The following is a 14,354-nucleotide window of genomic DNA, read 5'->3' as shown; positions in this document are numbered from 1 at the left end:
CATTTCTCTAGGCAGGCGATACCGAAAATGTACACAGACCTCAGAAAAAGAGTCACCAGTGTCCTAAAAAATGCAGCTGTACCCAATGTCCACTTAACCACGGACATGTGGACAAGTGGAGCAGGGCAGGGTCAGGACTATATGACTGTGACAGCCCACTGGGTAGATGTATGGACTCCCGCCGCAAGAACAGCAGCGGCGGCACCAGTAGCAGCATCTCGCAAACGCCAACTCTTTCCTAGGCAGGCTACGCTTTGTATCACCGGTTTCCAGAATACGCACACAGCTGAAAACCTCTTACGGCAACTGAGGAAGATCATCGCGGAATGGCTTACCCCAATTGGACTCTCCTGTGGATTTGTGGCATCGGACAACGCCAGCAATATTGTGTGTGCATTAAATCTGGGCAAATTCCAGCACGTCCCATGTTTTGCACATACCTTGAATTTGGTGGTGCAGAATTTTTAAAAAAACTACAGGGGCGTGCAAGAGATGCTGTCGGTGGCCAGAAGAATTGCGGGACACTTTCGGCATACAGGCACCACGTACAGAAGACTGGAGCAACACCAAAAACGCCTGAACCTGCCCTGCCATCATCTGAAGCAAAAAGTGGTAACGAGGTGGAATTCAATCCTATAAATGCTTCAGAGGTTGGAGGAGCAGCAAAAGGCCATTCAAGCCTATACAATTCAGCACGATATAGGAGGTGGAATGCACCTGTCTCAAGCGCAGTGGAGAATGATTTCAACGTTGTGCAAGGTTCTGCTGCCCTTTGAACTTGCCACACGTGAAGTCAGTTCAGACACTGCCAGCCTGAGTCAGGTCATTCCCCTCATCAGGCTTTTGCAGAAGAAGCTGGAGACATTGAAGGAGGAGCTAACACGGAGCGATTCCGCTAGGCATGTGGGACTTGTGGATGGAGCCCTTAATTCGCTTAACAAGGATTCACGGGTGGTCAATCTGTTGAAATCAGAGCACTACATTTTGGCCACCGTGCTCGATCCTAGATTTAAAACCTACCTTGGATCTCTCTTTCCGGCAGACACAAGTCTGCTGGGGTTCAAAGACCTGCTGGTGAGAAAATTGTGAAGTCAAGCGGAACGCGACCTGTCAACATCTCCTCCTTCACATTCTCCCGCAACTTGGGGTGCGAGGAAAAGGCTCAGAATTCCGAGCCCACCCGCTGGCGGTGATGCAGGGCAGTCTGGAGCGACTGCTGATGCTGACATCTGGTCCGGACTGAAGGACCTGTCAACGATTACTGACATGTGTTCTACTGTCACTGCATATGATTCTCTCCCCATTGAAAGAATGGTGGAGGATTATATGAGTGACCGCATCCAAGTAGGCACGTCACACAGTCCGTACTTATACTGGCAGGAAAAAGAGGCAATTTGGAGGCCCTAGCACAAACTGGCTTTATTCTACCTAAGTTGCACTCCCACAAGTGTGTACTCCGAAAGAGTGTTTAGTGCCGCCGCTCACCTTGTCAGCAATCGGCGTACGAGGTTACTTCCAGAAAATGTGGAGAAGATGATGTTCATCAAAATGAATTATAATCAATTCCTCCGTGGAGACATTGACCAGCAGCAATTGCCTCCACAAAGTACACAGGGAGCTGAGATGGTGGATTCCAGTGGGGACGAATTGATAATCTGTGAGGAGGGGGATGTACACGGTGATATATCGGAGGATGATGATGAGGTGGACATCTTGCCTCTGTAGAGCCAGTTTGTGCAAGGAGAGATTAATTGCTTCTTTTTTGGTGGGGGTCCAAACCAACCCGTCATTTCAGTCACAGTCGTGTGGCAGACCCTGTCACTGAAATGATGGGTTGGTTAAAGTGTGCATGTCCTGTTTATACAACATAAGGGTGGGTGGGAGGGCCCAAGGACAATTCCATCTTGCACCTCTTTTTTCTTTAATTTTTCTTTGCGTCATGTGCTGTTTGGGGAGTGTTTTTTGGAAGGGCCATCCTGCGTGACACTGCAGTGCCACTCCTAGATGGGCCAGGTGTTTGTGTCGGCCACTAGGGTCGCTTATCTTACTCACACAGCTACCTCATTGCGCCTCTTTTTTTCTTTGCGTCATGTGCTGTTTGGGGAGTGTTTTTTGGAAGGGCCATCCTGCGTGACACTGCAGTGCCACTCCTAGATGGGCCCGGTGTTTGTGTCGGCCACTAGGGTCGCTTATCTTACTCACACAGCTACCTCATTGCGCCTCTTTTTTTCTTTGCGTCATGTGCTGTTTGGGGAGTGTTTTTTGGAAGGGCCATCCTGCGTGACACTACAGTGCCACTCCTAGATGGGCCCGGTGTTTGTGTCGGCCACTAGGGTCGCTTATCTTACTCACACAGCTACCTCATTGCGCCTCTTTTTTTCTTTGCGTCATGTGCTGTTTGGGGAGTGTTTTTTGGAAGGGCCATCCTGCGTGACACTGCAGTGCCACTCCTAGATGGGCCCGGTGTTTGTGTCGGCCACTAGGGTCGCTTATCTTACTCACACAGCTACCTCATTGCGCCTCTTTTTTTCTTTGCGTCATGTGCTGTTTGGGGAGGGTTTTTTGGAAGGGCCATCCTGCGTGACACTGCAGTGCCACTCCTAGATGGGCCCGGTGTTTGTGTCGGCCACTAGGGTCGCTTATCTTACTCACACAGCTACCTCATTGCGCCTCTTTTTCTCTTTGCGTCATGTGCTGTTTGGGGAGTGTTTTTTGGAAGGGCCATCCTGCGTGACACTGCAGTGCCACTCCTAGATGGGCCAGGTGTTTGTGTCGGCCACTAGGGTCGCTTATCTTACTCACACAGCTACCTCATTGCGCCTCTTTTTTTCTTTGCGTCATGTGCTGTTTGGGGAGTGTTTTTTGGAAGGGCCATCCTGCGTGACACTGCAGTGCCACTCCTAGATGGGCCCGGTGTTTGTGTCGGCCACTAGGGTCGCTTATCTTACTCACACAGCTACCTCATTGCGCCTCTTTTTTTCTTTGCGTCATGTGCTGTTTGGGGAGTGTTTTTTGGAAGGGCCATCCTGCGTGACACTGCAGTGCCACTCCTAGATGGGCCAGGTGTTTGTGTCGGCCACTAGGGTCGCTTAGCTTACTCACACAGCTACCTCATTGCGCCTCTTTTTTTCTTTGCGTCATGTGCTGTTTGGGGAGTGTTTTTTGGAAGGGCCATCCTGCGTGACACTGCAGTGCCACTCCTAGATGGGCCCGGTGTTTGTGTCGGCCACTAGGGTCGCTTATCTTACTCACACAGCTACCTCATTGCGCCTCTTTTTTTCTTTGCGTCATGTGCTGTTTGGGGAGTGTTTTTTGGAAGGGCCATGCTGCGTGACACTGCAGTGCCACTCCTAGATGGGCCAGGTGTTTGTGTCGGCCACTAGGGTTGCTTATCTTACTCACACAGCTACCTCATTGCGCCTCTTTTTTTCTTTGTGTCATGTGCTGTTTGGGGAGTGTTTTTTGGAAGGGCCATCCTGCGTGACACTGCAGTGCCACTCCTAGATGAGTAGATGGGCCCGGTGTTTGTGTCGGCCACTAGGGTCACTTATCTTACTCACACAGCTACCTCATTGCGCCTCTTTTTTTCTTTGCGTCATGTGCTGTTTGGGGAGTGTTTTTTGGAAGGGCCATCCTGCGTGACACTGCAGTGCCACTCCTAGATGGGCCCGGTGTTTGTGTCGGCCACTAAGGTCGCTTAGCTTAGTCATCCAGCGACCTCGGTGCAAATTTTAGGACTAAAAATAATATTGTGAGGTGTGAGGTATTCAGAATAGACTGAAAATGAGTGGAAATTATGGTTTTTGAGGTTAATAATACTTTGGGATCAAAATGACCCCCAAATTCTATGATTTAAGCTGTTTTTTAGGGTTTTTTGAAAAAAACACCTGAATCCAAAACACACCCGAATCCGACAAAAAAAATTCGGTGAGGTTTTGCCAAAACGCGGTCGAACCCAAAACACGGCCGCGGAACCGAACCCAAAACCAAAACACAAAACCCGAAAAATTTCAAGTGCACATCTCTAGTTTCATACGTATTAACTGACCTTGAGGAATATTTGTTTTTCCAAGAGTCTAAATGTGAGCTGTCATAGCTAAGATATTTGTTTTTATCTACTGGTTTCCTATATGTTTCTGTAACCAGTTTGTTGCCTATTACTGAGAGCGTGATATCCAAATAATTAATCTGTGTCAAACTAAAAGTGGCAGTGAGTTTTAAACCAAAATTATTATCGTTAAGACTAGTGATAAACCTTTGTATAGATTCTACATCCCCATCCCAAATAATAAATAAATCATCAATAAATCTCACATAGAGGACCAGATTCGCCCCATAGCCAGCACCCCACACATGCTCGTCCTCAAATGCGCCCATGTATAGATTCGCATAGCTCAGGGCGAACCTAGTCCCCATTGCGGTCCCCCGTGTCTGTAAATGGTGGTGAGCAGCTGCAGCCTTGAGTCATCTCGTGAAGGGAGAGTCCTCATCTGATGCACCAAAAAATATCATAATTGTAGCAGTGAGACTTCAGCAGACCTACATCAACCAATAGCCTGAATTGTTGATTCTAAAATATCCAGCCTCTGCTTCATATGTAGTTGACCATATGCAAAAGGATACCATAAAGGATGCTTAAACACTGCCACAAACTGAAAAGTATTCAGTGAGGTGTTATCAGCATGAGCTAGCCAATGTCTTGACAAGCAATCAAATCACTCTGTGCTAAACTTATGGAACAGACATCAAGTATACACGGTCAGGTGCAATAACTCTCTTCACTTTACCCAACTTATCCATTTTGGACTGGTGACTTTTGCAAAGAAGGTCCCATAAAAATTAAGAATGCCAGCTTAAATAAATTTGGGGGTCATTCCGAGTTGATCGCTAGCTGCCGTTGTTCGCAGCATAGTGACCAGGCTAAAAATCGGCATTTCTGCGCATGAGTACGGGCCGCAGTGCACATGCGCAAAGTACTTTCACAAAAAGCTATGCAGTTTTACACAAGGTCTAACAACGCTTTTCAGTCGCTCTGTTGATTGGTGATTGATTGATTGACAGGAAGTGGGTGTTTCTGGGTGGTAACTGACCGTTTTCCGGGAGTGTGCTAAAAAACGCAGGCGTGTCAGGTAAAAACGCAGGCATGTCTGGGGAAACGGGGGAGTGGTTGGCCGAACGCAGGTCGTGTTTGTGACGTCAAAGCAGGAACTAAACAGACTGAAGTGATCGTAAGGAAGGAGTACATCTGCAGCTACTCTGAAACTGCTTGAAAAAATTTCAGCACTGTTCTGCTAACCTTTTGTTCGCACTTCTGCTAAGCTAAGATATACTCCCAGAGGGCGGTGGCTTAGCTTGTGCACTGCAGCTAAAAGCAGCTAGCGAGCGATCAACTCGGAATGAGGACCTTTGTGTCACTAAAAGTCACTCACAGCATGGACTTATTAAGAACTATGAAAGCTCTAGATCAATATGCTGCATCGTATCTGCTGTACTTCTGATCTAGGCCAACCCCTCAATGCCCTGAAAATAAATAAAAAATTAATAGGATGCCCTAGAGCTATGAAAAAGAAATGCCTGCAAATGCCGTTGTGGTTGACACACTAGACTGACTTTGCCAAACCCCCCCCCCCCCCCCCCCGAACAGAAGCAATTAAATTTAGCTCACTAGCTTTCTTGAGAATAACCTGCCTGCAAGAAATTCCCCCAGTACCACCCCTCCCCTCACCTCCCCAAACTTCTGAATCTCTTTGACTATGACAGAGCCATAATAGATAGTCCCTCTAAACCATCTCAATTATCTGATCGCAGCAGTAAATTTGTTAGCAGTTGTGAAAAACCATGGGGTCATTCCGAGTTGATCGCTCGCTAGCAGTTTTTAGCAGCCGTGCAAATACATAGTCGCCGCCCACGAAGGAGTGTATTTTTGCTTTGCAGGAGTGCGAACGCCTGTGCAGCAGAGCACTTGCAAACGCATTTTGTGCAAAACAAGACCAGCCCTGTAGTTACTTATCCTGTGCGATGATTGCTGCGACAAGTGACAAGGTAATGCCCAGCAAACGCCCAGCCACGCCTGCGTTTTTTTCAAACACTCCCAGAAAACAGTCAGTTGACACCCATAAACACCCTCTTTCTGTCAATCTCCTTGCGTTCGGCTGTGCGATTGTAATCGTTGCTAGAACCAGTGCAAAACCACAATGGACTTCGTACCCGTATGATGCGCGTGCGCATTGCGATGCATACGCATACGCAGATTAGCCTTTTTTTCACTACTCGCTACGCAGTGAACAACAGCAGCTACCGATCAACTCGGAATGACCCCCTATGTGCACTGCAGGGGGGGCAGATATAACATGTGCAGAGAGAGTTACATTTGGGTGGGGTGTGTTCAAACTGAAATCTAAATTGCAGTGTAAAAATATAGCAGCCAGTATTTACCCTGCACAGAAACAAAATAACCCACCCAAATCTAACTCTTTCTGCACACGTTATATCGGGTGTAGTACTGGTGACCGGCTGCGCTCGCCACGCTGCGGGCTCGGTGGCGACCTGCGATCGCCACGGGTTCTATTCCCACTCTATGGGTGTCGTGGACACCCACGAGTGGAAATAGTCCCTGTTGGTCGGCATGCCGACCATCGGGATAGTAAGCCGTCGGGCTCCTGTAGGAGGTCATGTGACTGTCGGTCAGCTGACCGGCGGTCACATGAATACCACCCGTTATATCAGACCCCCCTGCAGTGCACATGGTTTTTCCCAACTGCTAACAAATTTTCTGCTACGATCAGGTCTGAATTACCCCCTATATGAAATAATATGCCATAGTCTGTGAGATGTCTAACACAACTGTTGCCTCTAAAAGGAGGTGACATGTCTCTGTTTTCACAAACTGAGGATATCACCGCCCTCTCGCCACCTTCAAAAGCATCAGACTGTTCAGTCACTGACAGTCTAATGCTTTAATGGACATACAGTATGATCCACAATACGTATAAAAATATACAGCTATTGGAAAATATAATGCATTACTCATAATAAGAAATGAAGACATGACACACAAAATAATTTTAACAATTTTCTTAATTCGCTAACACATTTTTTTCCTTATATAACGTCACATAACTTTCCTCACCAAATTTGATATTTTGCTTTATTTAGCCCAATAGTGGGCTAATTGGTAATTAAAACAAGAATAGTAGCCCAACAGGCAATTTTAATGTGAGGTTTTGTTGATAATTTTAATAAATGTACAATTAAAGGTTATATTTTAAAATGAATACAGGGAAAATGTGCGCCCAACAATAATCTGATTCCTTTTCTTTTTCAAATTTATCCCGAATATAACAGTGTGCCAAGCACAGCGAGGCACTGTGCCCGAAGCATAGCGAGCCATGCGAGGGGACGCTGTACACTTAGATGGTGTCCATGTCAACATGTGTCGACACTGACACAAAACCCCCAGAAAAATGCATGTCGGCATGTTGACATGTCAGCATTTCAAATGTCGGTATTCTTACTATGTCGGCATTTTGAACATGTTGGCATAATGATTGTATTTTAGCCATATCAATATTTGGACTGTAGGCCAATGGATATTGGGATTATGACCGTCGGTATTGTGTCCGTCGGTAAATCATACCGAATCCCAATGATAGAACTCTTGAATACTGCTTATTCCACATAGATTTAGCACTTTTTAGGATTCTTGAAACAAATTTGCAAATGTTAAAACAAACTGAATGGAAAATGGTGCTATTGTGTTACAATAAACAATGATACAACATAAGTATCGCCCATACAATACCAGACACATAGGGGGTGGGGCTATGCAAACTAATATGGGAATATTTCAGTATTGTTTCTCACCGGTTTGGCGATACCCTCCTCCAGCTTAATCTACCCAGGTGCCCACTGGTTCTGGTTTCCCTAGTATGTTCTAAATTGGAGGGTAGCACTTGATCGCATTGCCTATACATGAACATAGAAATGTGAATGCAGTTTCTAAAAAAAAAAAATATTCCCTAAAATCTGCTATTCTCTGGTGTGGAAGTTCTCTTCTTTTTCTACTTTGTTTTTACACTATTATATTCCCCCTCCAGGTCCACTGGGATGGTAAAGTATGAACAAGTCTGTTTTGGGGCAAAAATTCCTTCAAAATGCATGTTGGCATTTCATGTGTTGGTATTCTGACTATGGGGTATATTCAATAAGATTTGGGTCCATTCCGACATGCAGTTGTCGGAATGGACCCGGCAACCCCTATTCAATGGACGGCCAAATCCGACTGTCGGATTTGGCCATACACAGGTCCTGTCCTGCCGCTGCTGTCAGCGGCTGTTGATGCGCTGACAGCAGCGGTGCAGATGGCGGCGGGCGTGAGCAGGACGGAGGCAGGTGGAGCAAGCTGCGGGGGACATGTCTGCGGTGGGGGGAGCAGAGATCGGCGGCCGGCGGCAAGAGCTGGCTGCGGGGGGGACATGTCTGCGGTGTTGGGGATAGGCGCTGCAGGGATAGAGGTGCCTGGCCAGGGGACGGCCAGGTACCTCTCTCCCTGCAGAGCCTCCCCCCCGCCGCCGCAGACATGTCCCCGCGCCGCCAGCAGCACCACTAATCCCCTCATCTCAATCCGACTTTTTTTAAAGTCGGATTGAGATTGTCGGAAATGGAGCTAAAACCTGTCAGATTTAGCCCCGCTTCCGGCAATGCACACCGATCGGCGGCTGAAGCTGCCGATCAGCGTGCATTCCGACTGCATTCCGACAAGTCGTGAAACCTGACTTGTCGGAATAACCGGGGCACTAATGAATAGGTCGGAACCCCTTCCGACCTAAAACTGTCGGAACCTGCCATCTTTCCGACAACATGGCAGCTTCCGACAGTTATTGAATATACCCTTATGTCGGTAATTTGAACATGTTGGCATTTTGACTGTGTCGGTATTTTGACTGTGTCAGTATTTTGACTGTCAGTCAATGGCTGTCGGGATTATGACTGTCGGAATTGTGTCCATCGGTAAATCAATTGATACCCCTATCACTGATTTTAACCAAACTAGTTGTCTAATAATATTACAGTTTTACTTTATTTGTCCTTGTTGCAACTATTAAAGATATAATATAGGTTTAGATCAGAGTTTATGTATTTTAGCATTATTTTTCCATTATCACTTACAAGAGACTATAGTTAATAAACATCAGTTGAAGACTTGGACAGTTGATCACTTTATATTGTTTTGCTTTTTTTATTTTTTATTCAGAGCCATGTACTATAAAGGAACGGAGCATGAAAGAAAATAACATACAGCTGAGATTGGAAAATAAACCCAAGATATACAGTAAACATGGTGATACAATAGAGTTTGCTTGTATGGATGGATATGAGTCTCCTCGTGACACTAACATGAGTCGGATTTGTGACCAAGGAGTGGTGCAATTTCCCAAATGCTTCAAGAGTGGTAAGAACAAATTGCTGTAGTATGTGAGGACCCTGTTCTGCTGCTCCTCTGTTCACAGCTCGGCCACCCGCTCTGTCCAGATGGCAGCCTGAAAGAGGGGGATTGTCAGATGAACTTCTTGGGTCACAGCACAGCAGCAGGTGCACTGCCAAGGTACATACTCGGATTACCAGCAGAGCTTGATGCAAAGCAGCAGCAGTAGTGGGAGCCAGGGCTGTAATTATGTGTGTGCCAGGTGTGCCTGGCACAGAGTGCCGTCACCCTGAGGGTGCAACTGGCCGCATTCCCGTTCCAAGGGGAAGAGCATCCCAGCATTCACAGCGGCAGCGGCCAGACTATGTGGAAGGATAGGGACAGCTGCAGCGGCGCCACCACCAATTACAGAGCGCTGCTGCGGCTCCTGATTCCCCCTCCCTCTTCCTCCTTCTCCCCTGCCCGGGATCTGCCTGACTGCCTGCACCGAGGAGCCTGACTGCCGTAATGTGTAAAAAGGAGGACTCTTTCTGCCGTAATGTGTAAAAAGGGGGACTGTCTGCCGTAATGTGTAAAAAGGGGGACTGTCTGCCGTAATGTGTAAAAAGGGAGGCTGTCTGCTGTAATGTGTAAAATGGGGGACTGTCTGCCGTAATGTGTAAAAAGGGAACTCTGTCTGCTGTAATGTGTAAAAAGGGGAACTCTGTCTGCTGTAATGTGTAAAAAGGGAACTCTGTCTGCTGTAATATGTAAAAAGGGAACTCTGTCTGCTGTAATGTGTAAAAAGGGGACGATATCTGCTGTAATGTGTAAAAAGGGAGACTGTCTGCCGTAATGTTTAAAAAGGGGGACTGTCTGCCGTAATGTGTAAAAAGGGGACTCTGTCTGCTGAAATGTGTAAAAAGGGGACGCTGTCTGCCGTAATGTGTAAAAAGAAAGACTCTGTCTGCCATTATGTGTATAAAGGGGAACCCACCTGCCGTAATATGTAAAAGGGTCTCTAACAGGTGTAGTGGTGCACTATTATGAGGTGTAATTTTAATAATGTAGTCTATTGTGCACCGTAATATGAATTGGTATTATTTTGTGGTCACATCCCTTCTCAATGAAGCCACGCCCCTATATTTTTGAGGCGCACACTGCCCCTATTTTACCTAAGGGGGGGGCACCAATGCCCTTTCTTGCACACAGCGCTAAAATGTCTAGTTACGGCTATAGATGAGCGGGTTCGGTTCGTCGAGACCAGAACCCCTCCGAACTTCACGTGGTTTACACGGGTCCGAGTCGGCGTCGGTTCTTCCCGCCTTACACGCAAAACCCGAACGGGGGAAAACGTCATCATCCCGCTGTCGGATTCTCGCGAGATTTGGATTCTATATAAAGAGCCGCGCATCGCCGCCATTTTCACTTGTGCATTGTCGAGATAGAGAGAGTGGCTTCGTTCTCTGCCTGAATAGCCCAATATCAGCAAATCTCAGCTCAATATCTGTGCTCAGTATCAGTGCTGCATTGTGGAGACCAGTATATGGTATTACAGTTCAGTAGTCCAGTGCAGTTCTCGCTGCCCAGTGTCACTCAATTTTATTATCCTGAACAGTGCACAGTGTATCTGTGCTCATTATATTATCATTGCTGCATTGTGGTGACCACTGACCAGTATATGGTAGTACATTACAGTAGTCCAGTGCTGTTCTCGCTGCCCAGTGTCACTCAGTTCTATTATCCTGAACAGTGCACAGTGTATCTATGCTCATTATTATCATTGCTGCATTCTGTTGACCACTGACCAGTATATGGTAGTACAGTACAGTAGTCCAGTGCTGTTCTCGCTGCCCAGTGTCACTCAGTTTTATTATCCTGAACAGTGCACAGTGTATATGCTGTGGTAGTGTCCTGTCACTGTGCATAGGGCATCATCATTCCAGTCACAGTGGTATCTGGTATCTATCTAGTGGTATCTAATTCCAGACATTACTGCCGTCTAATTCCAGATATATTACGGGCATATAATTCCACACATTAAAAAATGGAGAACAAAAATGTGGAGGGTAAAATATGGAAAGATCAAGATCCACTTCCACCTAGTGCTGAAGCAGCTGCCACTAGCCATGGCAGAGACGATAAAATGGCATCAACGTTGTCTACCAAGGCTGATGCCCAATGTCATAGTAGAGAGCATGTAAAATCCAAAAAACAAAAGTTCAGTAAAATGACCCAAAAATCTAAATTTAAAGTGTCTCAGGAGAAGCGTAAACTTGCCAATATGCCATTTACAACACAGAGTAGCAAGGAACGGCTAAGGCCCTCTCCTATGTTCCTTATGACTAGGGGGTCAGCTTCACATGAGGATGGAAGCACTCATCCTCCCGCTAGAAAAATGAAAAGAGTTAAGCTGGTAAAAGCACAGCAAAGAACTGTGCATTCTTCTAAATCGCAAATCCCCAAGGAGAGTTCAATTGTGTCGGTTGCGATGCCTGACCTTCCCAACACTGGACGGGAAGAGGTGGCGCCTTCCACCATTTGCACGCCCCCTGCAAGTGCTGGAAGGAGCACCCACAGTCCAGTTCCTGATATTCAAATTGAAGATGTCACTGTTGAAGTACACCAGGATGAGGATATGGGTGTTGCTGGCACTGAGGAGGAAACTGACCAGGAGGATTCTGATGGAGAGGTGGTTAGTTTAAGTCAGGCACCCGGTGAGACACCTGTTGTCCGTGGGATGAATAAGGCCATTGACATGCCTGGTCAAAATACAAAAAAAAATCACCTCTTCGGTGTGGAATTATTTCAACAGAAATGCGGACAATTGGTGTCAAGCCGTGTGTTGCCTTTGTCAAGCTGTAATAAGTAGGGGTATTATTATTATTATTATTATTATTATTATTATTACATTTTATTTATAGGGCGCCACAAGTGTTTCGCAGCGCCGTACAAAGGACAGTACAGGGAGACAAAACTTAGCATAACAGTAAATAAATAACAAAAATGGAGTGCAGGTAACAAAGAGCAACACAATTCTCAAAACATAATACAGCTTAGATGTAAGTAGCGAAGGAGTAATCATTGTACTACTTGGGGCTGGCGGCCATAGAGAGAGATGAGCCTTTACCAGCAGGAGAGAAAGCAGGTAAAGATGGTCGCTGAGTGAAATGTGTCAAGAAGAGGGTTTAGACAAGAGGAAAGAGGGCCCTGCTCTGAAGAGCTAACAATCTAGTGGGGAGGGGCAACAGACAGATGACATGAGGTGCAAGCAGGTAAGCCTGATGGTGGTATGCGAGCAAAGCAGAGATGTCCAAGGCATGGGGCAGGGGGATGGAGGAGCAGCGTAAGGACTAGGTTATGCATTGGAGGGGTACGCTTTGATGAATAGGTAGGTTTTCAATGCCCGTTTGAAGCTTTGCAAGGTCGGGGAGAGTCTAATGGAGCGGGGGAGTGCATTCCAATGAAGGGGTGCAGCACGGGCAAAATCCTGAACTCGTGCATGGGATGCAGTGACCAAGGCAGAGGAGAGGCGACGGTCATCAGCCGACCGTAGTGGGCGGGAGGGAGTATGAAGGGAGAGGAGGTTGGAGATGTAGGGAGCAGTGGAATTAGAGATAGCCTTGTATGTGAGGGTGAGGAGTTTGAAGAGGATTCTGTAGGGGAATGGGAGCCAGTGTAGATTTTGTTGAAGGGGAGTGGCAGAAGTGGTGCGGCGGGAGAGGAAGATGAGCCTAGCTGCAGAGTTGAGGACAGATTGGAGTGGAGCGATGTGGGAGCAAGTGAGGCCAGTGAGGAGCACATTGCAGTAGTCAAGTCGTGAGATGACCAGTGAGTGGATGATTAGTTTAGTTGCACTCTGGGAGAGAAATGGCCTGATGCGAGCAATGTTGCGAAGCTGGAACCGACAAGATTGCGCCAGAGCTTGGATGTAGGGTGCAAAGGAGAGGGAGGAGTCAAGAGTGACGCCCAGGCAGCGGAGTTGGGGAACGGGGGAGATGATAGTGTTGTCAACAGTGATAGAGATGTTTGTAGGGGGTGTTGCTCTGGCTGGGGGAAAGATAATAAGTTCAGTTTTATCCATGTTGAGCTTCAGAGAGCGCTCAGACATCCAGGAGGAGATGGCAGAGAGGCAGCTGGAGACCTGAGAGAGGGCAGAGGGGGACAGATCAGGAGAGGAGAGGTAGAGTTGTGTGTCATCAGCATAGAGGTGGTATTGAAGGCCAAAGGAGTTAATGAGCGCACCCAGGGAAGAGGTGTAGAGGGAGAACAGAAGGGGCCTAGGACAGAACCCTGAGGGACACCAACAGGAAGGATGGAAGGGTGTGAGGTGGTTCCGGAGGCAGACACAGAGAAGGAGCGGTTAGTGAGGTATGAGGTAAACCAGTCAAGGACGGTGCTAGAGAGGCCAACATTTTGGAGTGTGCGGAGGAGGAGAGGGTGATCCACGGTGTCAAAGGCAACAGAGAGGTCCAGAAGGATGAGCAAAGAGAAGTGGCCCTTGGATTTGGCCGAAAGCAGGTCACTGGTGACTTTCACCAGGGCAGTCTCGGTGGAGTGGAGTGGGCGAAAGCCAGATTGTAGTGGATCAAGGATGGAGTGGTCAGAGAGGTAGCTTGTGAGACGGCTGTAGACCAGTCGTTCAAGTAGTTTGGAGGCGAAAGGGAGAAGAGAGATGGGGCGGTAGCTAGTGAGTGATGAAGGGTCGAGGTTGGCTTTTTTGAGAATAGGGGACACCAGAGCATGTTTGAATGGTGAGGGAAAGATGCCAGTAGAGAGCGATAGGTTAAAGAGGTGAGCAAGGTGGGAGCATGCAGAGGGGGGGGAGGGAGCGGAGAAGACAGGAGGGGAGGGAGTCCAAGTGGCAGGTTGTGGGGGGAGAGGATAAGATGAGGGAGTGGACTTCCTTGTCTGAGGTGGGACGGAAGCAGGACAGAGTGGGATAGATGGA

At 47.4% G+C, this 14,354-nt stretch overlaps 1 protein-coding gene across 1 annotated transcript in view; it reads left to right on the top strand.

The window, feature by feature from the left end:
- Positions 1 to 14,354, top strand: part of LOC134957936 (complement factor H-related protein 4-like) — a 717,700-nt gene that overhangs the window by 517,854 nt on the left and 185,492 nt on the right. Inside the window, exon 17 of the mRNA XM_063940187.1 lies at positions 9,254 to 9,451. Within this exon, the coding sequence (XP_063796257.1) occupies positions 9,254 to 9,451 (198 nt within the window). The remainder of the gene's footprint in view (positions 1 to 9,253; positions 9,452 to 14,354) is intronic.

Source organism: Pseudophryne corroboree, chromosome 9 (genome assembly GCF_028390025.1).
Source record: "Pseudophryne corroboree isolate aPseCor3 chromosome 9, aPseCor3.hap2, whole genome shotgun sequence".
Taxonomy (NCBI): Eukaryota; Metazoa; Chordata; class Amphibia; order Anura; family Myobatrachidae; genus Pseudophryne; species Pseudophryne corroboree.
This window is presented reverse-complemented; position numbering and strand designations above follow the sequence as displayed.